This window comes from Asterias amurensis, chromosome 2, assembly GCF_032118995.1.
Source record: "Asterias amurensis chromosome 2, ASM3211899v1".
Lineage (NCBI taxonomy): Eukaryota > Metazoa > Echinodermata > Asteroidea > Forcipulatida > Asteriidae > Asterias > Asterias amurensis.
The window spans coordinates 1197749-1224238 of record NC_092649.1 but is presented as its reverse complement, the minus strand read 5'-3'; the positions used below and the strand labels follow the sequence as shown (position 1 = coordinate 1224238).

General features: G+C 38.7%; 2 protein-coding genes and 2 long non-coding RNA genes across 4 annotated transcripts; 2 read left to right on the top strand and 2 right to left on the bottom strand.

Annotated features, from left to right (window-relative positions):
* Positions 1-642: 642 nt before the first annotated feature.
* LOC139953729 (uncharacterized) lies at positions 643-3099 on the top strand. Its single transcript, XR_011788007.1, has 2 exons — positions 643-1113; positions 1673-3099. It is a non-coding gene; the product is annotated as an uncharacterized lncRNA (long non-coding RNA).
* LOC139953734 (uncharacterized) lies at positions 2239-4661 on the bottom strand. The gene is made up of 2 exons (XR_011788008.1): positions 4418-4661; positions 2239-3689 (listed from the first exon to the last, which is right to left on the bottom strand). It is a non-coding gene; the product is annotated as an uncharacterized lncRNA (long non-coding RNA).
* A 1578-nt stretch (positions 4662-6239) lies between these two features.
* On the bottom strand, positions 6240-25396 carry LOC139953723 (NLR family CARD domain-containing protein 4-like). The gene is made up of 8 exons (XM_071953253.1): positions 25261-25396; positions 21444-21693; positions 20551-20589; positions 19607-19666; positions 19344-19403; positions 14644-14691; positions 13694-13750; positions 6240-10613 (listed from the first exon to the last, which is right to left on the bottom strand). Exons 2-8 carry the CDS (start codon positions 21451-21453, stop codon positions 8179-8181), a joined length of 2709 nt encoding a protein of 902 aa, XP_071809354.1. The 5' UTR covers positions 21454-21693; positions 25261-25396; the 3' UTR covers positions 6240-8178.
* Positions 15127-17479, top strand: LOC139934067 (uncharacterized). The gene is made up of 2 exons (XM_071928364.1): positions 15127-16007; positions 16177-17479. Exons 1-2 carry the CDS (start codon positions 15395-15397, stop codon positions 16929-16931), a joined length of 1368 nt encoding a protein of 455 aa, XP_071784465.1. The 5' UTR covers positions 15127-15394; the 3' UTR covers positions 16932-17479.
* Positions 25397-26490: the final 1094 nt, after the last annotated feature.

Below are 26490 nucleotides of genomic sequence, written 5' to 3'. Positions count from 1 at the left end.
TTGTGGTCCCAACCTAATGGAGATTTACGTTGGGGAGATTTTGTTTCGTTCATTACTTTAGTTTAATGTAGTTTATGACCATAAAAATGACATATGTTGTTCAAAATGTAATACTAATTAAAGGAACACGTTGCCTTCAGATTTCACAAAATTTCACGTTTGAGGGTGTTCCTTATACTTATTAAGAGTTGTTCTTGCAATAAAATACATTTAATGTGTTGTAATTAGTGAATGATAATTAAAAAAAACAAACACTGACCTCTGACCCCGAAACATGGCCCGCGAAATATATACGTTTTTCAAGCCGTCAAAACGATCGTCCGTTTATGCGCGATGCACAGCAGTTAGGCTGGCGCCGTAGCCAATGGCCTGGTAAACCTACCAGAAGAACACGAGGTAACATACCGTTCTCTACCATACGACGTTGTGTGAAATGTAAACACACCATTTTGCTGTCAAAATGGATCGCCGAAAAACACAGATTCAGCTCATTGCTCTACGCAAAGAGATGATTGAAGACACGTCCAAAAAGAAGGAACGGAAAAGTTTCCGTATGGCGCCACCACTTTTTCATTCGAAATAAAATAATATAGTATCTAATTTACCTGATTGATATATCCCTTTTTGTAAAAATGAGTAAAAAAAGTGGTGGCGCCATACGGAAAGTTATCCACATGTAATTTTGTAGATCTATTCACTCGGTGCATAGATGGGGGTGGGGATTTGAATCGAGTGTCCAGCGTCCTAATGACTTGGTACATTTTAAAAATAGTACAGATTTATTAAATGTTTTTTGTATATTTTTAACAGTTTACCCAAAATATTGTACCCAAGTCAACTCGTACCCAAGTCAACCCGAATTCTTTCAAAGAAGTGTGACCTTTCAAACAATAAAAAATAAAATTGTCGAGAACTAATAAGTTATATCAATGGTTATGAATTTCTTGTTGAAGGTACTATGTGAGCAGATGCCAGGACTTGGCGTAAACATCTTGGAGACCTCATCAAACCCAACCAAGCTGGTGTGTTTGTACCAACTGTAGGGAGATGCCAACACAACAGGAGAGGTCATGCTGCAAACAAAGGCCGGATGAATGCTTCTCAAACTTGGCAGTAAGAGACTGATTATTTCATACTGTCAATGGCATGTGCATGTATAACAATATACACATGTACTGTCAAAGCAGTCCAGTTTTGTTACATATTTTGATCTGTCCGCCCCCCCCCCCCAAAAAAAGGAAACAAAGTAAATGTGTAAACAAACATTTAATAAGGAAACACAAATTTAAGCTTTCATTCATTGTAGTTACTTGTAAACAGCCTCCTTCGCCAACGTTGCATTACCAAAAAAATTTACACTGAACAGCCACATCCCAAATTTTAATAACATCATGTCTTTGACCAGCAGCCGATTTCACAAAACTTTACGCAACTGCGTTAGTCCACTTGTGCAACGTTAATGGAGCAACTTGCGCCATTAAAATTGCGCAAGTGGACTCACGCAGTTGCGTAAAGTTTCGTGAAATCGGCTGCAGGTAGGTAATATTTGCAAAAATGTCTTTTTAATGAATCAACATCAAGTGCATGGGTTTTATATTCCATATACATGTACAAATAACCAATATTTATTTTGTTAATTGTTTCAAAAATGTTTGTGTTTATATTTGAAAAGATCTTGAGGCACCTTGTTCTGGACCACCATAAGAGTTGGCACGACATCACAGGAATGACATGTAAACCAGGGGAGCATGATGTACACAACAAATGACTTTGCCACCCAGCCAGCCTTCACAGACAACATGTGTTGTGTCAGAATGGTACTGGAAATAGAGTAACACTACCGAGTTACTGTTTGTAAAATCAGGGATATATTTCCAGATAGTTTCAACTTTCATGTACACATGATTTATGCAAAACAGGTTTTACAAATGGCAATATTTCCTGTTTTCAACAAGTAGATTCTTATTCCTAAATTAACACATAATGTCAATATTTCAACTTATTATTATTTTCTTTTGCACATTACTTATGTCAACAAATCATTGAATGTGATGTGAGCAGAGTTTGTTTTCATCACATCACAATGACATAATATGATTAAGTTTAATTTGAAGAACATGGCCAATTGTTTATACAATCATCATATTTATTGTATTATTTATTTGAGATTTCGATATTTTGTAACAAAAAACACACTAGAACAACAAAATGCAAAAACATAAACAATCTGTATTCAAATAAATTTATCTGAAATATCTTTATTCTGTATTCATAAAGAGACATGGATCATAGATGCAACAAGTTTGATAAACACAGTGCCATTTCAAATTTTTAACCTTAACCCTTGCAAGTATATTTTGATTTCAACCACATGCCTGTTATGAAATGCATGGTCAGAATGATGTTTTAGAACTAGTCATATTGTTGACTAGCAGACCATGTTAGTTCGAATAAGTAAAAGTTTTAAAGGAAAACCACCCAATTTCAAGTCATACTTGTGTTGATCATTCTATTCTACTTTTAAAACATCCTTTCTAACCATATGCATTTTACAACCAAATCACTCGATCTATAGCATTGGTCTCTCTAAAGGGACTTTATACCTTAGATGTTGGTAATTACTAATTTGTGATCATAAAACTCACTTGATAAAGTGTACATGATGAGAGGCATGTCAAAGGACTTGTTTCTGCAATGGTGTTTTTCTTCCACTGTTTCTTGCAGCTTATATTGCCAAATTTAGCCCAAATTGTCACAGGTTTATTATTTTATGCATAAATATTGAGGAGATACACCAACTATTACTAAGGATACTGCATGGGACTATAGTGTTCTTTGGCAAAGGACAAATTTAATTAATGTTTGCAAATACATCGTGTACTGCTGTGAATTGTAAAAAACAATAAATTGTCCATATTTTTTTATAAAGTTCCTATAAATTTGTGACAAAGATTCTCTTTGATTACATACAAACTCTAGAACTTGCCAATAATGCTAATAATGCACTGACCTTATATCTTATGCACACCTGTACAGACAATTTTGTAGCCAAATTGTGGAAAGTTACATGGAAATTAAATTTAAGAAGTGGAAAATCTGGATTTGTGTTTTGCAACAAGTTCTTCTGTTGGTAGTAGTGGTGGTGGTGGTATTGGGGGGGGGGGGGATGGCGGCTGCGGGTAGAGGCCATTCTTGCACAATTAGCGGTAAGCCTGAGCGACTAGTGTCGCACTCCAACTATTGAATCCTGAGTCGAGTCGCGACTATTGTTTTCAACTATTCGGTTAAACGTGCTACAAAAATAGTTTTAAAAAAATTGCGTCTACCTGTTTGGTGAACCAATTCAGTCGCTCATGACTATTCATGACAACATAATTTACTTACAGAACACAGTCAGACATCAGTGACACAAATCTTCAATCTTTTCCGCTTGAATTATTGCCACAGTGCATCGTGACAATTAAAATTTTGTTGCGACTAGTGTCGTAGTCGCAACTATTGGATGGAGGTGCGACTAGTCGATTAGTAATTTTCACTGGTCGCCCAGGCCTAATTAGCAGAGTTTTCCTGTCTTGCGAAGAAGCTGGTTGTCATCTAACCGTGCTTGGAAAACTTCTTTGATGTACGTTTACTCTTTCTTGTCCATACCGGCTTCAATAATCACATCACCACCCAACTTTCACTGTGACCTGGGAATCAAGTATCAATACAAAAATGTTACAAAATAATAAAATTGTTCCCCGTTTCTGATTTTGTTTTGTAATTTTTGAAAAGAGTTCTTCTAGACTATGGCCCTTTTCGAAACCACGGCTTTGGCTTTGGATTCAGCTCGGGCTAGCTTGGCCCCGCAGATGTTTGGACAATACTGAGCATGCTTAGCGTACGGATTCAGACAAGGGGACGGAGTCTGAAGCCGAAGCCATAGCCGAAGCCGTGGTTTCGAAAAGGACCTATGGAAGCTTCATTTTTGTGGACAAGAGTATTAATTTATTTTAGCTCTCCTTGCCAACTACCATTTGCAGTATGTGCTCCCTGTTCAGATGCATCGCACCGTAAATTTTGCTGTCAAATGATTCTGAGCAATGTAAACAGGAGCTACCTCAAATAGTACCGTCCAAGACCAAGGTCAAGGAATTACATCCCCATAATAGACATAAACATTATTTTATAAAATAATGAATGTATACCCCGAAGAAAGGATCATGTTGGCAAATAAGACAAGTGACATCATCTATCCTATGGCGATGGACTAGGATTAGTAATGGACACCACTTTCCTGTTGCCCTGTGACTCTACATGTACATGCAAACAACATAGAGAAAGGACAGAGAAGTAAAGTCCCTGTAATTTTGTATCTAAAAACGAACTGTGTGTGGGGTATAGGCCTATGTGACTCGCAATTGCATACTATACTTACGCGGTAAACACGGCAAACGCCTCTGACATGTCTGAGCAGATGTTTTATTGAGAGGATGAATTCTCTAGCTGTAGTTTTGGTGTGGGAGGTCATGACACGTTCATTTTCAACTCCACTCGCTAGTTAGTATACGGGTACTAGACATTCTTTCGTGTACAAAGTGTTCGCATTACTAGACTGGCCCCGCTAAAATCCTACATCGTACGAGCAAGAACGGGGAGTTCACTGCGTCTGGGGAGGTCTGGCCGCGGGGGATGCACCCGCTGGACGGCAGCCGCTTGGCCCCGGGACGTGGGCTGAACTTGCTGCTTAGATAGATTAATAAACAGTTAATTCAACGTAGGCCCTTTTATTTTTGTTCATGAACTGTTTTGTTGTTGTTGGAGTAACCATGGAGGAAGAGATAGATACAAATGGGTTCGTAAAATTGTTAATAATTGCTCAGTCGTATAGTTCAACGGCTGCGACTGGAAATAAGACTAGTGAATTTGGCGGCCATTTATGGGAGTCAAAATCTTGACCCCCATAAATGGCGGAGCGTTTTGTTTCGAGAAAGTTAGCAAAAATGAAGCAATTCTAAGGCATGTTTGTGTAGATCATTATATTCTACTTTTTTAACATCTTTCCAACCGTAATCATTTTACATCAAACGCTTGTCATAGCCCAAAAACGCCCAACAAAGCGCAGCCCGAAGGCAACGTGTTCCTTTAACATCATACATAAAAGTAAAAATAAAGTCAACATAATAACGATGAAAAACCGATATTTAAACTTGACCTCAGGTCAGGTTACTTGGTAAAAATTAAGAATTTGTGCCCATCTCCGATCATGAAACTTACGCAGACGCTTGTTTTGGCCGCGCCGGGTGGAAAGCCTTTTTATTGGTCGCTTAGGCGTCGGCTTCCTCTTTAAAATGCGTCATGCGTTTATCTAACGCCCTTGCGACCATCGTGCGTCCGCGTATAAACCAGCTTTCAGTAGTTTCACATTCGGGCGTAGATTTACAAAAGGGGTTTCAAAACATTTAAGATCAAATAAACATCCTTGTCCCAGAGTTTTACTTTTGTCTATACGTAGACTTTAACCGACAATTGTGTATTTGTTTAAAAAGCTAAAACTAATTTAAACACGCTTTAATGGTTATTTTTGTTGTTCAGATTCGGCATTAAGAAAAAATTAAAGCAAAGATTTGACTCATATAAAAATTAAGTTCTTCAGTTGTCGTGTTTTCTCGCTCCGGTGCGCGCGAGACTTGCACAGTCTATTAGCTTGTCCCTCCCAGATAAATGGGTTTGGAGCATGGCCAGAGCCATGCTCCTTTATAAACATCGAGAGAAATCCAGACCAAATAAAATGTGCTCTTTCAAGAACGAAGCTATTCAAAAAGAGAAAGATCGCCACGTGACAATCCTAAAAGTAAACTTTTTTTAGAAGTTCAACAATGAGGGCGCACTTGGCGGATCATAGACCTTATCGCAAATACCAATGCGCAAGCGCAGACTGTTGAATGAGGTGCATTGTGGGATATATATGAATCAAATTTTGCTACCAGCTAGACCACAATGCATCTAATTCCAAGCTTTACGCGCGCGCCCCAGTATTTGCGAAAAGGTCTATTACATTTACACTGGAAAACTTTTTCCAAATCGAACTTAGGGAGCTCTTCTTGTTTCTCTGCAAGTTTTTGCGATGCATTCGTCTGATTCATTAATGGATTGCCAGAATAGACCCTTCTCATGAAATATGTAAATTGCACATAGTGCGTGCGCACTAACGTTTTGGTTGGCAAAATACGGGAACATCGCTCTGTTTTGTGCACGGCTAATGGGTGCGTGACGCAGACGCGATTGCGCGTCTGCTTAGTGCACAACTCTACGGTGTTTGCCAACCAACAGGGTCTGTACGCATGCGTGAATGTAATTAGCATATTTCATGGGAAGGGTCCATTCTTGAGGATAGTATAGCCCCCATTACTGATAGCGCTCCTCCCATTAAGATAAACGTTCTCAACGGCTAATGAGGAAACCTTTGGTTTTATTTGATGATAGTCGGCCTCCATATACTAACTACAGGCAACAAGTGCTAAACGGCTGGCACTGCTAAGATCTTTCAGTGAGTCCTCACGGAGATGAAAACTCAAAACTCAAAAACAAACAGTTCGATGTTCAAGCAATAAGAGGACGTTTTATAATTTGCTAATAAATATAATAATAATATTCTTCTTATTATAAATTTCTGAAAAAGATATACCAACGCTCATTATTTTTCTATGATTTATTGCTCTTCTCAAACACAATAAATTACACACACAACCGAAACATTAAAGCGTAAAGTATGTACGGAGAAGGCTATAGACTATAATAGGGAGGAAAATGAACAAATTTCTTATGTATAAAAAAAAGAGAGAACATGCAATATACCCGAGCAGACCAAATTAAATCAAAATTATAGGCTAGTATGAATTTCTTAAAAGGGCCCATACATTGAACATTAATTGTTGGTTCTGTTCTGACCAAAACATCAACAGAACGAGAGTTTGGAAAATGGGTTGATATAAGGATATAAAGGATGCATTGCAGTGTGTTAAACAGTCATTAAAGACACTATAATCCTCCCCAGGAATTTGTCGCTCAGGTTAACAAGCTGGTTTAGAAATTTATTTGGAATGGGAAGCCTGACCGAGTAAGTAGGAAAGTGGTCATAAATAATTACAGGCATGGTGGTTTGAACATGCTTGACTTGGAATCCTTTCAAAAGGGATTTATGTACTTGGATTAAAAGACTTCTTGATAACTCAAAAGATGCTAAGTGGAAGCTTTTTATCAAAGGCATTTTTAAGCAGGCTGGTATTCAAGATATTAGGCCTACTTTGAAGTTAAATATTTTTCCCTAAGAATTTCCATTCCATATTTTAAAGGACGGTTTCCTCAAAGATGTTGTAAGGGCTTGGTTGGAATTGCAAACGAACCATTCCAAACACTTTTTGTCTGAAACTATCTGGCTTAATTCTTATGTCAAAATCAATAACAAATGTATTTTTTACCGATCTTGAAGTGATGAAGGGATTATGGACACTTGTTCTGAGGATGAAAATATTCTAACTTTTCAGGATTTTCTATTGAAATATAACAATATCAAATGTACCTTCATCAAGTACTGTGGTCTTGGAAGTAATGGAAAAAACACCCTTGTCTCAAAAACTACGTTACTTCAGAGGGAGCCGTTTCTCAAAAATGTTTAACAGCTCTCCATTTCTCGTTACCAAGTAAGTTTTTATGCTAACAATTATTTTGAGTAACTACCAATAGTGTGGAGTGCATTTAACTCTTACAAAAGCACCTCCGAGATCTATGAAGTTTAACCCCTCAATATCTAAAGTGAACAAAGTTAGGACGATCACTTTGCAGTGAAGGAGGTGGGGGTCAAACAAATGATATTTATCAAGGTACCTCATCTTCGTTTTGTAGTTCAACAATTCGACCAAAACTATCCAAAAGCTGAGATGTTCATTGTACTCAATATGTAGTGTATTTGAAGTTTGGCAGATCACAACATGCAGTATTAATAAGTGTTGTATCGCCATTATGTCAATATAGCTCCGTAAAAGTATAGATACTGAAGTTTCTTCATCTTCTTGAAGTGATGGGCCAGGATGCAGCAGAACCACACAAGTCTTTATTTCCCATAAGATTCAATTTATAAACCAAGTTGGGCAGATCACACAGTACATGAGCAATATTTGCCATATCCTCACCTGTCAATTAGCAGTGACTCAAGTTAAGTTTTTGAAGTTTCCTCATCTTTTCGAAGTGATGTACACTTGATGCAGCAGAACCACACAAGGCTTCATTTCCCTCAAGAATCACTTCACAACCCGAGTTGGACAGACCATGCAGCTCTTTATCTGTCAATGAGCAGTCACTTAAGTCAAGCTTCAGACGGTTCTTCATCTTCTTGAAGTGATCTGCCCATGATGCAGCAGAACCACGCAAGTCTGCATTTCCGCTCAAACTCAATTCAACCAAGTTGGGCAGATTACAAAGTGCAAGAGCAATATGTGTCATATCTTGACCTCTCAATGAGCATTTACTCAAGTCAAGCTTCTGAAGGTTCCTCATCTTCTTGAAGTGATCTGCCCATGATGCAGCAGAACCACCCACGGCTGCATTTCCCCTCAAATTCAATTCAACCAAGTTGGGCAGATTACACAGTGCAAGAGCAATATGTGTCATATATTCACCTGTCAAAAAGCAGCCACACAAGTCAAGCTTCCGAAGTTTCATCATCTTCTTGAATTGATCTGCCCATGGTTCAGCAGAACCACCCAAGGCTATACTTCCCGCAAGTGTTAATTCAACCAAGTTGGGCAGATCACACAGTTCACCTGCAATATGTATCATACTCCTCAACCGGCAGTAAAGCAAGCAAAGCTTCTGAAGGTTGTTCCTCTTCTTGATATGGTGTGCCAATGGTGCAGAAGAACCATCTTTATAACCCATTGCTCCACCAAAAATAAGATTCTCCTGCAATGTGCATCTTAACAATGTCACTGATGAAAGATTCGCCATTAAGCTCAAGGATTCTGCCAAATCTGACATACACCTACCACCCAAGTCACAATCACTCATTTCTACAGACTGTACCTTGTCAAGATAATCAGTTTGTTCGTCAGTGTGGGTATGAACATTTTGAAGAAAGTTTGTGAATGAATTACGACTGTCCCTGTCCCATTCAGCAATGTTTACATTATCTGTTAGTAGAGACTCTATGAATTCCACTGGAGGTAAATCTTTCGACTGACCTTCAAAGTAGCAGTTTAGGCCTAACTGCATTAGGGGTGCACGTTCCTGTATCACATCTTTTTCTTGAGTTCTGAGACATTGTTGTTCTTCTTTGAACTGGTTGGATGCAACCAGTGTCTGTAAAATTATACTTGTACACGCCGTATTGTCACCAGCACAAAACCGGAAAACGTAATCATTACCTCCAGATTCGACCAATTGTTTCAGGTTTTTCTTCAATTCTGTTTCTGATAATCTTTGTAAGTATTTACCAGCACAAAACTCTTGAAACGTCTTGTGCAGGAGCCGAATGCTGGTGCGACTTTTCCATCCATGCAATACCTTTTTTCTTGTAAGAATACCTGCTTTTAGTGCAGATTCAAGTACTTCCAGTTCAAACTCTTCTTCGAGAAAAGCAAGCTGTTGTTCTGGACCAAGAAGACCACGCAAGGCAATCTTTCCGAGTTCATTTGTTACTTTTAGTATTTCATCTGGAGACATATCAGTTTTTCTTTCAAACATGTACTCAAATGCCTCATTGTAGATACGGAACACGGTTTCTGGGAGTTGAGAATCCTTTTTCCACAAAATACACATCAACAGAAGTAGCATTGGACTCTCTGCCAAATCAGATAAATTATTTGAAGATTCGATCCTCAGAATAAGCCCTTCAGCTTTGTCATGTTCATCTGAGTAAAATCTCCTCACATACATCTTGATATCTTCCTTATCAAAACCTTGAACCATGACCTTTGTGAAAGGCTCTCCAATTAATGACGCTGTCACTAATTTATGATAGTGGGAGGGACGAGTGGTAACTACAACAAAACACTCTCTGTTTTTCTTACGGTTCAGGATCTTTAGAATTGAACCAAATAGGGCTTCATCAAGGGCACGGGTCTTTAACTCATCAAAGCCATCCAACAAGAGCAGTACTTTGTCTTGATTGTCACTGATAAAAGAACTCAACGAGTTCTTATCTACACCAGTGTCTTCGTCTAAAAGTTGTTCAAAAATTGAGTCAATTAGCTTTGTGCTTTGTTCAACTGCACTCATTCTTAAAACAAATACAAGCTCAAACTGCTGCAGTGCTTCACCACATGCCCAGTCATGTGCCATCTTATCTATGAGGGTAGACTTCCCTCTACCAGGTTCCCCATTCAAAATAACCCGTTTTATTTGATGACCATATTCTGTTGTCTGAAGAAAAATATCCTTATACGATTCCAGTTTCTTCAAAGACTTTTCCAATGTTAATTTTGTGTAGATATCTTTGATATGTTTTGTGTCATCCTCCAATGGTGTCAGTTGCACATAGCTGTCCCTGTAATGAGTTCTTATTGCCTCTCTACAGCTCTCGGCAGCGACCTGGGCTGGATCTGTCGTTGGATGGGCTCCCTGCACTCTTCCATCATCTGATTCAAACAAACAGTATGGACATTTATAGAACAACAAGCATCTTTTAACAGCAACAAACTTATATTTAGAACCTTCAGAGAAATTAATCTCTATTATTTCTGGAATGGTAATACCATGGCATAAAACATCGTCTATTATAAAAACATAGAGCCTGACCATTCGATATCAAGGGCAAGGTTTGCACTGTTAGTAATTGTCAAACACCAGTCTTCCCACTTGGTGTATCTCAACATATGCATAAAATGTGAAAATTTCAGCTCAATTGGTCGTCGAAGTTGCGAGATAACTATGAAAGAAACAAACACACTTGTCACACGAAGTTGTGTGCTTTCAGATGCTTGATTTTCGAGACCTCAAAAAAACTACGTCAATTCAGAGGGAGCTGTTTCTCACGCCGATTTATACTGACATTGTGTCCATATTATTACTTGTTACCAAGTAAGGTTTTATGCTAATAATTATTTTGAGTAATTACCAATAGTGTCCCTTGCCTTTAACTTTGTCAGCGATTACCAACTAGCTTGTCTATCTCTACTCAACCTTTTCACTAGTCCGTAACTCGTTTTGAACAGGGATGCTTTTCAATATTGAACAAGCCAGCCGGACCACTTGGAGCGAATTCTGACTGGTCCTCTGGTGTTGCCAGCGACCCACTGTTAAGGGGCGAACGCTGCATGGTTGTTAATGCTAGAAAAGCCACCATATGCTATACAATTGTGTAAGATATCATGCAGTGAATGAAACGTTTAGAATGCTATTGGCTTTCTGCAAGATCAGAATTCACAATTCAGGCCAAAAGACTTTTAATATTTTTGAGGCATCTGAAAGCACACACATTTGTGCAACTATGGTGTTTTTTCTGTCATTATTCCCCTGCAACTTCGGCGACCAATTGAGTTCAAATGTTCACAGATTTGTTATTTTATGCATATGTTGGGATACACCAAGTGAGAAGACTGGTCTTTGACAATATTACCCAAAGTGTCCAGTGCCTTTTTTAAGTCATCACTAGTGTAAGGTTTTCTCATAAAACACAATACAGTTAATGCAGCGATCCCTCATTCTGGAATATTTTTCTTATTCTCATCTGAACTGCTGTTTTACCAATCGCTACCCGAGTAACATGCCTGTGATATTTTTTTCACAGGACTCGGGAAAGTACTGAGTATACAGTGCTAACACACATCGGTGTATGGGTAAAAACCAAAATTAATAATCGCTATATTGAAACTTCAAAATATTGGAAGGATAAATATTTGTACATCTTTTAATTTTTCTCAACAAAACTATTGGTGGAAAATAAAAGAACTTATTTTTGAGCCTTGCAAGCCTATTAGTTTTGCGTAGAATCTTCTACATTCAAACATGTACGATATTAAATTTCTTCCCGAGTTCAACTTTATTCTTTTTCTCAAAAGCAAAGACTGATAAAACAATTTTATCGCACAATTTTCCAAAAACTTTATTCAGAACGAAGTCGCTCTTGGCATCACAGGAATGTTGAAAATGTGTTGGAGTTGAATGTGTTTTAAAGGGAATTGGTACATGTCTGGTAATTGTCAAAGACCAGTCTTCTCACTTGGTGTATCCCATCATAACCATAAAATAACAAGCCTGTGAAACTTTGGGCTCAATCGGTCATCGAAGTTACGAGATAATGATGAAAGAACATACACCCGGGTTGGACGAATTATTCTGCTTTCAGATAAGAATAAGACTTCTAGCTAAAAGTCTTTTATTGTTTTAGTGAGAAATAACCTCTTTTTAAAAACTATGTTACTTCAGAGGGAGTCGTTTGCCACAATGTTTTATACTATCAACAGCTCTCCAATGCTCGTAACCAATTAAGTTTTTAAGTTAATATTTTTTTTAGTAATTACCAAACGTGTACATTCCCTTTAAAAGCAGTGGGCACTATTGGTAACGAGCATATTGAAGAGCTGTTGATAATACAAAACATTGTGACACAGCTCCCTCTGAAGTAACGTAGTTTTACAGAAAGAGGTAATTTCTCACTATAAGATTTTATTTGAATTCGAGAGCTCACCTGAGGTCTCGAACTCAAGCATCTGAATAAGCACACAACTTGTGCATCTGAAAGCATCTGAAAGCACACAACTTGTGCGACAAGGGTGTTTTTTCTTCCATTAGTCTCTCGCCAATTGGCTCATTCGGAATGGGTACTATAAACACAAATGGGGAACGGTTTAATGGAATTCATCACAACTAATGAACTCTTTGCCTGCAACACAGCTTCCAACACCAATGTAAACACCGTACCACATGGAGTTGTAGAATACGGGACAACCAGTCTCCTGGAAAAACAAGACCCATTTATGCCCAGATTGACTACATTCTCTGTAGACAAAGCTCCAAATGTCTTTTAGAAGACTCACGAACATACAGCGGAGCCACTTTGTTCTCAGATCATCGCTTAGTAGTTGCACGTCTCAACCTAAAGAACATGCATCTAACAAGCAAACAAAGTGCCAAAAAACACCGGCCCTTCGATGTCCTAAAGTTGTTATGTAGCAAAACAACTCAAGACCGATACAAGACCAATCTTACGCAACAAATCCAAAGTATAACTGGTGGATTAGAACCAAATCAAAGACTGGAAAAACTAATGAGCAGCATTAGAAGCAGTGCTGTAAGTGAAATTGGTTTTCGACCACAAAACTCCAAACCGAATTTCACTAACGACGAAACAATTCGTAATCTATCCAACCAACGCAAGACACTTCTGATGGACATCCAAGACAGAAATGACGGACGAGACATATCGAAACTGAAAAAGGAAAGAAATTCACTGCGGGATAAAATTCGTAAACGCCAGCGCGAAATAGAAACCATCAAGGCTGAACACCAAATACAAGAGATAACTGACCCAGACTACAGTCGTAGTCTCCAGACAAACCCCCTCCAGTATGTGTGAAAGAAAGAAAACCGAATCGCCGAATGGTTCGCAGATCATTTCACAGACGACGAGGGAGCTATTGTCGGCGATCCATCGCCTCTAACACAAAGAATTACAGAAAACGAAGTTGAAAGGGCTGTTAAATCATTTTGTATTTACCTTCTCCGGTTAGTGATGACATCTCATGATCGTCTACCCGTCGGCTTTTTTCAAGCTCTATCATTTAAAAGATAAATATAATATGTAGTTACTTGTTAACTTGTTTAGTTATGGACTCACATGGATGAAGACTCAATGGTTCGGGTCTTGCTTTGCAAAATTTAGACTGAAAACTCCTTGGATGGATTAGGTTAAGTTGAGACAAAATAAATAACGTATGGTTAACAAAATCTAAAAGTATTAGCTGAAGTTGTACCTTACTCTCAAACAAGAGACGATATATACAAATTGACGAGCTCTTGATTTAAAAGACATTGTCACATAGTTTCAGGCATGAAGGCTTTATAGGTTCTCGTGCATCTTAAAGACACTGGACACTATTGGTAATTGTGAAAGACAAGTCTTCATAGTTGGTGTATCTCAACATATGCATAAAATAACAAACCTGTACAAATTTTGAGCCCAATCGGTCATCGAAGTTGCGAGATATTAATGAAAGAAAAACACCACTGTCACACTACGAAGTTGTGTGCTTTCAGATGCTTGATTTCGAGACCTCAAATTCTAAATCTGAGGTCTGAAAATCAATTTTGTGGAAAATTACGTCTTTCTCGAAAACTACGTCACTTCAGAGGGAGCTGTATTCCACACTGTTGTACTACCAACAGCTCCCCATTACTCAGAGTCAAGAAAGGTTTTATGCTAATAATTATTTTGAGTAATTACCAATAGTGTCCACTGCCTTTAAAGCACACATTTCTATGCAACAGGGTCTATTTCCTTTCCAATATTTGCATCTTCGACGACCAATTGTGCCAACATTTTCACAGGTTTGTTGAATGCATTAAATTGGATACTGGTCTTAGACAATAGTATAACATGTATTCAATCATGAAGACGCGATATTCTAGAAGGGAACGTCTGAAAGATGTCAGTACTTCAATAATTACCTTGTAGTTTCTTCTTGATCTTTCTCTTACGCTTCCGGTAACTCCGACCTTAAAGGTAACACAGAAAATAGTTTTACAAGCCGTTAATAACAAACTGCAATTCCAGTTCCATTCAAATAACTTCAAGTTTTATTGAACGCAAATACTCGTCAACATTCAAGAGGACTCATAATTTTGTATTTACACAATAACAACAACATTTGTATATGTAAATTATTCTTTAAACGTGTCTTGAACATAATGAAATTGGTAACAAGACCGTTAATGACACAACAATAACAAACTCATTTAAGAGAAATAAAAAAGATGAATCAGTCGGAGTTGTGAGAAACTAGATGGCGCAATCACAGTTTGGGTTTCTGGTTATTGTTGGACTCGATGCTTATGGAGGTAGTGGGCTTGAAACAAACCTGTTAGTTCTAGATAGGGCCATAAATGGGACAGTTAGCAAACGTGTGAGCGCTACGTTAAGTGGCTCCAGTCTGCAGTCTTTTTATCAGTTTTCTGCTTTTAATTATTCTACGTCTTGTTTATTTCCACTGAATGTTTTTAAACATGTCTTCTACTTCATTTGTGCAAATTTGAAGGCATAACTCATTGCTATTTCTCGGATTTTGGCCGGACTTTGCTTCGTCATTTTGGAAATGTGGACACTGTAGACGCATTCATCCATGCACGCAAGATCACTGAACCGTTCACCGTGTTTCTTCATCTACTCTACCGGGAAGGTACGGCGGTGGGCTCAATCAAAATGCGGCGGGTATATTCTGCTAGACAGCTTCGAGAACTTTGTGGAAAACTTTCGGAACTCCCACAGGCTGTTTTCGAGACTTTACGTGAGCTAAAGATCAGCCATAAGCCACCAACACGTCGGAACGGTCGCGGGGGCCAACTCAACTGTCGGCGTCCGTGCTATCATGAAACAACACACGGTAAAATAGCAACTATAACTGGAAGACGGCGGCCATTTTTAAATGACTCGTTAAAGAAGATCAATAACCCGGCGTTGTACTCAAGAAGAAACTATGCGAATATTGTGTGCATCCGAAATGATGAGAACCACAACAAACCCAACTGCAATCTCAATGTGAGTACATTAATCACTCGTTCAGTATGTAATAAACCCACAGAGGTACTGGAGATTTTCGACGAAAACAATGTTGATGTTTTGTGTATCACAGAAACATGGTTGAAGGAGAATGACACTGTCACCATTGCCGAGCTTACCTCTCTGGGCCACAGGTTTATTCATAACCCCAGAATGGGTAAATCTGGGGGCGGCGTTGGACTGTTGTATAAACCAGAACTTGCCTTACTTGAAAAATGTAACGGATTTGTCGCAACCTCGTTTGAACACATGGAATGTGACATAAAGTGCAAAAATGCTTCACTTCGACTGATGGTTCTCTATCGACCGCCTGCTTCCAGTATGAACATATTTCTCACTGAGTTTGGTCATCTGTTGGAGGAGATGCTCACCTCCCGTGGAGCTTGTAATCATGGGGGATTTTAACATACATTGTGATCAACCAGACAATCGCGACACCTTGGCCTTCACAAACTTCTTGGAATCTTGCAGTCTCAAGCAGCATGTGCAGAAACAAACACATAACCGAGGACATGTTTTAGATCTGATAATCACTCGTGCATCACTCGACATCATCAAATCAGTTGATGTATTTGATCCTACAATATCTGATCACTCTCTGGTGACATGCACACTCGATGTCCACAAACACACACGAAAACGGACATCTCTGACTTATCGAAAGATCAAGAACATTGATGTTACTCAATTTGCTCAGGATGTCACCGGATCGTCATTTGTTGACATAGCTACGGCAGACACCGACCCAGATGTTCTTGCTGACACTTACAATACAGTGTTGGCCAATCTTCTAGATAAACATGCTCCACTAGTGACAAAAACTCGCACTCTTCGTCCCAATACATCCTGGTACACTGATGACCTGCGCAGGGAGAAAGCGAAGAGAAAGAGACTAGAGAGCAGATGGCGCTCAACGAAACTTACAATTGACAGAGACTTGTACAAAAATCAACGGAACAAGGTCATTGGACTTCTCAGAGCAGCCAAATGCAGTTACTACAGAGACCTCATTAGCGACTGCCGAGGAGATGCAAATCGGATGTTTAAAGTGCTAGACAACCTACTTGGTCGTAAAAATAAAACTTGTCTACCTTCATGTGGTTCAGTAGATGAGATCGCGCATCTCTTCAGTCAGTTCTTCCAGTCCAAAATTCACAAGATACGCATGAACTGCAAGTAAGCTGTGCATCGTGAATGTGCAGTGGTGCAGGATCACGTAGATACGAATCCTACTCACAGCCCGGAAAGTCAACTAGGGCTCCAAACAGTTTCATCGATCCAAGTCGAGAAGTTAGTTCGCACATCACCTGCAAAATCTTGTCATCTGGATCCAATCCCAACAAAGTTGCTAAAATCATGTTCCCAGGTTGTGGCCCCAGTAATAACATCCGTCATAAACTCATCTATTGTTCATGGAGTAGTTCCTAGAGCACTCAAGTCAGCTTCCGTCACACCAATTCCCAAACGTCGGCAGATGAAAAACGAAGCTGCTGAGGACCCAACAAACTATAGGCCAATAACAAACTTGTCCTTCTGCTCTAAAATTTTGGAGAAAGTGGTGGCTCAACAATTGACACAACACATGTCTGATCATCAACTGTACGAGCCCTATCAATCCGCCTACCGTAGATGCCACGGGACAGAGACTGCTCTCACCTTTATTCAAAATGATATTTTGTTAAGTGTTGATCAGGGTAAAGTAGCAATCCTCGTCATGCTGGATCTCAGCGCAGCCTTTGATTCAGTTGATCACCAGATACTTCTTCAAAGGCTTCAGTCGCATATCGGTGTGTCGGAGGATACTCTACGCTGGTTTAGATCCTACCTTTCTGACAGATCCCAAACTGTCAGAATATGCAAAAACAACAAAACAGGCTCGTCAACTTATCAGCTTCAGTACGGTGTCCCACAAGGTTCGGTATTGGGACCACTGTTGTTCAACGTGTACATGCTGCCTGTGGGTCAAGTGATCCGCAAGCACGGCCTGACTTGTCATTTTTATGCGGATGACACCATGCTTTACATCTCAACATCACCAACATTCGATTACACTGCAGCCAATGTCAATGTCATTGAGAAGTGCTGTACCGATATAAAATCATGGATGACCTACAACTTCATGAAACTAAATACTGATAAGACTGAAGTTCTTGTTGCTGGCACGGCTGCGACCTTGAAGAAAGTTTCCGCTGTAGACATTAATATTGGAGGTCACTGCATTAAATCATCAAAACAGTTGAAAAATCTTGGGGTCATCTTTGATTGTAACTTAAACATGCAAAGTCACATTCGTGAGGTATCTCGCAATGCATTTTACCATCTGCATAATATCAGTAAGATCAAGAAATACTTGAATTATTCTGTCACTGAGCAAGTTATAACAATGCTAGTCATGTCCAAGATAGATTATTGCAATGCCTTGTTTGCAGGTTTACCCCAGTCCACACTGGCACCGTTACAACGAGTGTAAAATTCTGCCGCCAGGCTTCTCACAGGAACCAGAAAATTCGAGCATATAACCCCTGTACTCATGAAGCTACATTGGCTTCCGGTAAATTATAGAATCATGAATAAAGTGTGTCTTCTAGTTCATAAATGTTTAAATGGTCTAGCACCAAGATTGAGAAATGACACTGAAAAGTGTAATGCGACTGACCGTGGAATTGCCCCTATGCATGAAATAACAAACCTGTGGAAATTTGACCTCAATCGGTCATCGAAGTTGCGAGATAATAATGAAGGAAAAAACACCCTTGTCACACAAAGTGTTTTATACATAACTATATCAACCTCTCCCCGTTGCTCGTTACCAAGTAATGTTTTATGCTACTAATTATTTTGAGTAATTACCAATAGTGTCCACTGCCTTTAACTACTATTTGGCCAGCCTACAGATATGCTATACAATGTTGTATGATGCAGTGAATGAAATGCTTAGAACGTCAGTTGGCTTTCTGCAAGATCAGAATTCCCAACCTTAAACATCGACAAAATTAAAACTTTTAAAGCAATCACTAATGTAAGGTTTTCACAAGAAGAGAAAGAAGGAGAGGGTAGGGGATAGGGGGAGAAAAGTTGCAAGGTGTGTGTGTATTTCAAATTTATTTTTCAAGTACGACTCGAAAAGTCAAATTGATTTGTGGCCGTGGTACAAACATCTCAAACGTTGTGCAAGATATGTTAACCAATCAGACTCGGGTATTTCTTTTACGAACAGAGTTCAGATGAATTCTCCCCCCCCCCCCATGATTGGTTGATAAATATATCAACTTACAGAGACACGTTTTCTTTGTAGCCTGTACATGAGTTAAGGTCTACTTCACGCTCACTTTTAAGCAATCTTCAAGCACACCATTATGTGGTACTTAATTAACAGTGATCCGTTAGAGCAAATTTCTGCGGCAAATGGGGCCCGGTGAAATGTTGAAATCACCAAACAATAAAAGTTTAGGCGTTTTGTCATAGAGCAGATGAATCGAGTTTACTAATTTGATTTAGTCAAATAAACACCCGTTTCTTCATTATAGTCTAAAAATGCCTTTGTCTCTCCTTCGCCATAATAACACCGGTTCATGATGCTTTGTATATTTACCTTCTGTCGTTAGTGATGACATCTCATGACTGTCTACCCGTTGGCGTCTTTCACGCCGCTCTATCATTAAAAAGGAAAACATAATTTGAAGTTACTTGTTCATTCGTTTAGTTATGGACTTGAATGGATGAAGACTCAATGGTTCGGGTCTTGATTTTATATAAGATTCAGACTGAAGACCCGTTTCTTCATTATAGTCTAAAAATGCCTTTTATCTCTCCTTCGCCATAATAACACCGGTTCATGATGCTTTGTATATTTACCTTCTGTCGTTAGTGATGACATCTCATGACTGTCTACCCGTTGGCGTCTTTCACGCCGCTCTATCATTAAAAAGGAAAACATAATTTGAAGTTACTTGTTCATTCGTTTAGTTATGGACTTGAATGGATGAAGACTCAATGGTTCGGGTCTTGATTTTATATAAGATTCAGACTGAAGACTTCAACTTCGGTAAATCCTACTTTGATGGAAACGTAAAGTTGGAGAAAAATATGTAGTTATATAGCGTATGGGTTAACATAATCACGAGACCAAGAGACCATATAAAATGACGAGGTGTTGATATTTATAAGACATTGTTAGAAACGACCCAATTTGAGATAATGTGGTTTTAGAGAAAGACGTAATTTTTCACAAAAGAAAATTGAATTTGAGAAAAGTTTCAGGCATGAAGGCTTTAATATTCTATGCAACAAGGGCTATTCCCTTTACATTATTTGCATCTTCGACGACCAATTTTGTGCCAACATTTTCACAAGATTGTTTTTTAATGAATGCTTAAAAGCGCCAAATTGGATACTGGTCTTTGAAAATTACCAACAGTATAACATTCATCCAATATTGTGAAGACACAATATTGTAATAATAATATCGAAGTCTTATATAGCGCACGTATCTACCAAACAAGGTACTCAAGGCGCTGAGTATATACAAACTTTCAGAAAGATCGGTTATTGCAGTGATGAATTTTGAGACCCAATTAGTTAGCACCTAATTTACAAGGTGCTACGGCGCATACAGCAGCCACAACCAGGAACATCGGGCGAACCCCTTGTCTTTTCGATAAGTGCACTGGGTTCTAGACGGCTTGTAACTATTTTCTGTGTCCCCTATAAAAGGTCGGAGTTGCCGGAAGCGTATGAGGAAACGTCAAATGAAACGTAGAATGAAACGTCTGAAAAGATGTCAGTACTTTAATAATTACCTGTCTTCTTTCTCCTCATACGCTTCCGGCAACTCCGACCTTTTATAGGGGACACAGAAAATAGTTACAAGCCGTCAACAACAAACTGCGTTCCCATTTCCATTCAAATAACTTCAAATTTTATATTGGCAACTTAATACATAACAATAAAAAAGTCGTTAATTAAGAGGAGAATCTAGATTGCGCAATGTGGGTTTCTGGTGTTATTGTTTTCCGTAAAACTGTTTGACTCAATGCTAATGGAGATAATGGGCTTGAATCACAGTTCAACAAAAACATGAGTACTTGTGAGTTCTAGATAGTAAGGGCCAATAAATGTTTGTGATTCAGCGTTTATGGCAAATCCTACCAGCAAACTGGTGTTTGTTGTCAGAACATTGAAATCCTCTGCAAATGGGATGTCAATTTTCCAAGTTAATCATCTTCAGTGCAACTACTTTCGACATGATTTAGAATAATTAGATAAATTATTTTTGACAGCAGACATCTTTCAATATTTTAGCATTTTCAACAAGCTATTCTGAAAAAGTGGGTATATTTGCCTGTATATAATAGCGTCATTCCAAGATAAGTTATCTCAATTAAAAAAATATATAAATTGGTGTGTCATTCCGTAAAAGGTATATGTCAAGATAGATTATATTAGGATAAGTCGGCCTCTTAGCGTTGGTGTGTCAAATAAGTTTGGGTGGGCGTGGTCCTCTTAATGCAAGCAATGAAATTTGTTGTCATGTAACAAACAAGTCATCAAAATGCGACTGCCTTTAATTGACAAATGGCATGCACAAGTTACTTTATGTATTGGGAGTAGTATATGTTACACTTTTGTGCCTCAATTTTTGCAGAAAAGACCGGGTATGCGTATACATTGAAGAAAGACAAAAACAACTTACATATTGTCATAAAACAAGTACACACGACAACACAAGCGACGACAATGCCTGTAATCTCCCCATATTGTTATACCAACAGTTGTAGTTGTCGAATCTGTTGTTGCGTTAAATGCCGCCATGATGGATCTGCTCCAGAGTGACGAAGTCTTTTCATACTACCAGAACCCAATGATTGCCACGTCGAAATAAGCTATAATACTTTGTAAGCGCAAAGAGATCCATGTTAGAGTCCAACGTGCAGACCACAGGGCTGAAATAAGGAATTTAAACCTTCAAATGTGCAAATAAATTGACTCTACTTCTCAGAGGTTAAACCAATAATATATAATACATGTTTTTTTGCAAGGGGACAAATAATATAATTTGGTTTTACCCTTACATCGATGTTAAGTCTAATACTCAGCACTTTTCCGAGTAGTGTTAAAAAACCTTAGTTTTTTCACAAGGGGGTTTGAATCCACGACCTTTGCATTGCTAGAGCAGGTGTCTCACAACTAAACCACCTTTCTAAGATGACTACAGTGGTGGTGCAGTCGGGACATCGCTGCTAAGGATTCAAGCTTAACTGCGCAAATAAAGTATCCAAATGGAATAAAAAACAAGGGATTGGTATCCTTCCTACCTCCATGCTCAGTGGTATAAAACCATGACCGCTACAATACTGTTTGAGGTTCCGATAATATCTGAGCAATATTGTAAGTGCTTAGATACTTCATTGACGAAGTTTATATCGCACTTATTATACAAATCGGTGTAAGGGTAAAACAAAATTGTAATACCTTAAGTTATGCCACACACTTATCACCTGCAATTGGGGACCTCCTTTTGTTTATACTCAAACCTTTTGACTAAAGAGCTCCTCAACTTGCAGCTCATATTGTACACTTTTCCCACTGGAGACCGTTACCGAATCGGGGACGCTAGTCTCCTTTTTGTTCTGTCCCCGATTTGAAAGTGCACAACACACACTCAGATATTTGTCATTAGAACTCACGACACAAGCCTACACCAACGTTGCGTGTTGCCATGTATAGAACCCCCCCCCCCCCCCCCCCCCCTCCTGCTATGGTTTTAGAACATTGATTGCAAATGTTAATAAAACATTGGTTGCTGCGGCTACGGATATAGTTTGTCATGTTCGGGAAGTAGAAGTGCTTTGTTCGGGGAGTAGAAGTGCTTAACATTTAAGACTGGGTTGCTGTAAAAATCAAAGAAGTGGTGGCAGACTTTTCAAAAATGGATTTCGTTTATACTTTGCACGAGTGAAGGCCATCAACCAAAGTGTAAAAATAAAGCATAATTTTTGCTTTTACACCTTTTTGCTTTTTTCACCTAATTTACCACTTTTCATAAGTAAAAATTACCGAAAGTTGAGGGCTTCACTGTGTGAAAACCAAATATTGGACCTACCTCTCAGCTGGATATGGTAACTATAGATCCTTAATCTTTCCAAAAATGCATTTGACAAAAGTACAGTTAATTGTGAATGGAAGATTCCATTATTTCAAAAAGGGGTGTTTTGAGGAAAAGTCAACTTGGGAAATATAGGGGGTTGCTAAAATTGTCAGAAGTCCCAAAGTAGCATGTTTAGGAAAGTTTTGCTTCTAGGCGTGAAAGATAAGATACTGGTCTGTAAGAATTAAAAAAATAAGTTGTGGTATTTGTTGTACTGGGGAGCAGTGCTGCCACAAACTTCGTGCGTTTTGGGGAAAAAAGGTGTTTATTTTCAAATTGTATAACAACAAAAATAAAGGATCTTGTTTACTCTTTGCAAATGTAAATTTTTTCAACCAAAGTGTAAAAAGAAAGCATAGTTTTTGCATCCGCACTTTGGTTGCCATGGCAACGGTTAAAAAATAATAAGAAAATTGCCATATTTCACCTAATTTAGCTATTTTCATAAGTAAAAGCTACCCAAAGTTGAGAGCTACACTGTGTTAAGACCAAATTATATGACATGCCTCTCAACTGAATATGGTAAATATACATCCTTGGTCTTTCCAAAAATGCACCTGACTCAGGTACAGACAATTGTGAATGGAACAATCCATTATTTCAAAAAGGGGTGTTTTGAACAAAGGTCATTTTGGGAAATAGAAGGGGTTGCTAAGTTTGTCAGAAGTCCGAAAGTAGCATGTTATTTTAGGAAGGTTTTGCTACCAGGCTTGAAAGATAAGATACTGGTCTGTAGGAATTTCGAAAAAAAAGGTAATTGTTGAACTGGGGAGCAGTGTTGCCAGAGCTTCATGCTTTTCGGCAATTGTATAGATTTAAAGTTATAAAATAATGCTCTTTTTGTTACTTTCTACATGCTTAACAATGATTGAAGACTGACAAAATAATATAATAAAGCATTTTATGGCAACCTAACTCTCAGTTGTATAAAATCCAAAACTTAGGTCATTCAAAATATTCTTGGTCCAAAAGGCTACAGGGTGCTAACGAAAGGTACCGGATTGATGGAAAACTTTTTAAAAAAAAGTATTATTTTATTAATGTTATTATTTTAATCTGAAGAAAACAACTTCAAAATGCATTTTTTTTTTTTGCAGCTGTACTGTTACAACAGGATACAATTGTATTTTTCTCAACAGTTTTTCTCAAAATGGAAGGACCAATGTTGGCCCAAAATACAACTGAAAGGAAAACATTCTGAAACCCCTGGCAAATTGTCATTTAGAGGGCCAAACATAGGGTAAAAATGCTAATTTTGCAAATTTCTAAAGACATGCGCTAATGCCGTTCTGAAAATAGCATAAGGGTAAAAGTTAAAGCAATAATTGTTTGTCTCAAGTAAAACAAAGGACGAATCGTTGTATTGATGTGAAAGGGTTATATTTTAAAAAAAATGGCATTGGCTGGGTGGAGCTGCAATATGCTAAAATACAGTTGTTCAGACACAAAATCGGCAAAAAATTTCCAAAACACAAAATGAGCTGTTACCATGGCAACGGGCTATGTGGTGATTTCAAAAGTTTTTTTTTAATGCACCTCAAAGCCCTTCCACCCGTTAGGTATTTAAAAAAAAAAAAAAAAATACCTGATATTTACCTATTAATAATGTATAATTTTTGGTAATTTATTGTGTTTTTTCCCCTGCAAAAGTGCTAACTTTCCGGCAAAACTGTGTTCGCGCACTTAAAATACCAAAACATTTTATTGCATTTTTATGTATGTCGGTACCTTATCTTCCAACTATAAAAGTGTCATAATCCACAAAGTGCCACTTTCGGACTTGTGGCCCAATTCAATACCCCTATTTTTCGCTATTAGAAATATGACAAAAACACCCCTATTTGAAATAGTGGTTAGATCCAAAGTTGATCGCACACTTAGTTTTAAAAAATATTTTCTGAAAGAGTAAACATGGTTGTGCAACATGTGTGAAAGAAAAACTTCAGCGTTTTCCCCTTTAGACGTACCAGTACTTTCAATTCACCTATATTTCATCACTTAAAAAAGGTAAAAACTTGGAAAATTTGCTGAAAATCTCATTTTGGCCGTAACCATGGCAACCAATGTCTGTTTTGTGTACCCATACCTACTCGTACATGGAGTTTTGCCAAAATCCATTTTTTGAAGTCTGCCAACATTTCAAAAATATCTTTGATTTTTACAGCAACCCAGTCTTAACTGCTGGTAAACCGATTTCTGCGTTTTATTTGTCATGAAAGTGACGCCGGTGGAAAATAGACCGCTCCCATTGAGGTACGGAGGGTTGGGAATTGACTCCATCATCATCATGGCAGTCTTGAAACAGAACAATTTTTCATAATTTACTCAGTAAAATAGGAGATAAAACACAAAATACACTCACCTCTGGTTTCTACAAGGTGCAGCCGCCTACCCTTAACGGTAAATTGTCAGAAACAATACAACGACGGTATGAAACTCATTATAATTTCAGATTACTTCAGAATAACTTCATACCCAACACCAAACCAGAAAATAAGGAAAACCACAATGGCGTCCTGCCACGCCCGGCCCGTTCACCCAGACCATCTTTTGAAATCAAAGCGCTTTTTGCGAGCTTTACCTTCAGGGAGAACCAACGCCGACACATGGTCTCATTGCATTTTCCAAAAAAATGTACTAAACATAACAAACGTAACTGTAAGACAGTGCTAACTAATTCTTAGGCTAAGCAGGGTACACACAGAACTACTTTACAGCAAAGTGGAAGTGGGTTCCTGTCCGTGATGCGGCGGGAAGCAGTGCCGCACATAGGTGAACATTTTGACAGAAATGATAGTGAACTTCGGACCGGCATAAGTGGTTCAAAAACTTGAACATTGTGCTCCCCGTGTTTACTAGCCTTGCTCAAGGCTGTCGAATTATTCACTCCGAAAAAAGACCGCCGCTGTATAAAAACCCACCCGTATTCACTGTGCGTATAACCCACCCGTATTCACTGTGCGTAACATCGCACAACACGATGTACACTAACCGCATGCGGAGGCCGTCAAGTCATCGCATTCGTACACCACTAACCGCATGCGGAGGCCGTCAGGCCGACAGCCTTGTCGGGTCTGTATCTTCCCGTTTTAATGTGTTGTATTGAAAAAATTCCAATAGTGGACGAAATTGGGGGGGGGGGGGGCTCTAGGATATGCTAGTATGCAGCTCATGAATATGTATATCGTTCGTCAGACCTATCAGACAACACAGGATGTGAGGCAAATGAATTATTCATTTTGACGTCCAATCACGCACTTCCCTTATCACGACCTTTGGACCCTATCATGCTTCCGCGGTGGTGGTGTGTGAGGAACTCTTCGCTTATTATAGTAATGAGGTCAGTGGCTTCAACACAGACCCTACAAGGCTGTCGGCCTGACGGCCTCCGCATGCGGATATTGTACATCGTGTTGTGCGATGTTACGCACAGTGAATACGGGTGGGTTTTACGCACAGTGAATACGGGTGGGTTTTTACACAGCGGCGGTCTTTTTTCGGAGTGAATAATTCGACAGCCTTGAGCAAGGCTACGTGTTTACCCCCCCCCCCCCCCAAAAAAAAGCATTGGCATTTATGATAAGAACGAAAC

Coding starts and splice junctions, on each gene's coding strand:
- LOC139934067 (XM_071928364.1), top strand. CDS start 15,395: ATGCGGCGGGTATATTCTGCTAGACAGCTTCGAGAACTTTGTGGAAAA. Junction 16,008..16,176: donor CTCGTTTGAACACATGGAAT/GTGACATAAAGT, acceptor GTGATCAACCAG/ACAATCGCGACACCTTGGCC.
- LOC139953723 (XM_071953253.1), bottom strand. Junction 19,667..20,550: donor TATGAGGAGAAAGAAGACAG/GTAATTATTAAA, acceptor TTTTAATGATAG/AGCGGCGTGAAAGACGCCAA. Junction 19,404..19,606: donor GTCATCACTAACGACAGAAG/GTAAATATACAA, acceptor TTTTAATGATAG/AGCGGCGTGAAAGACGCCAA.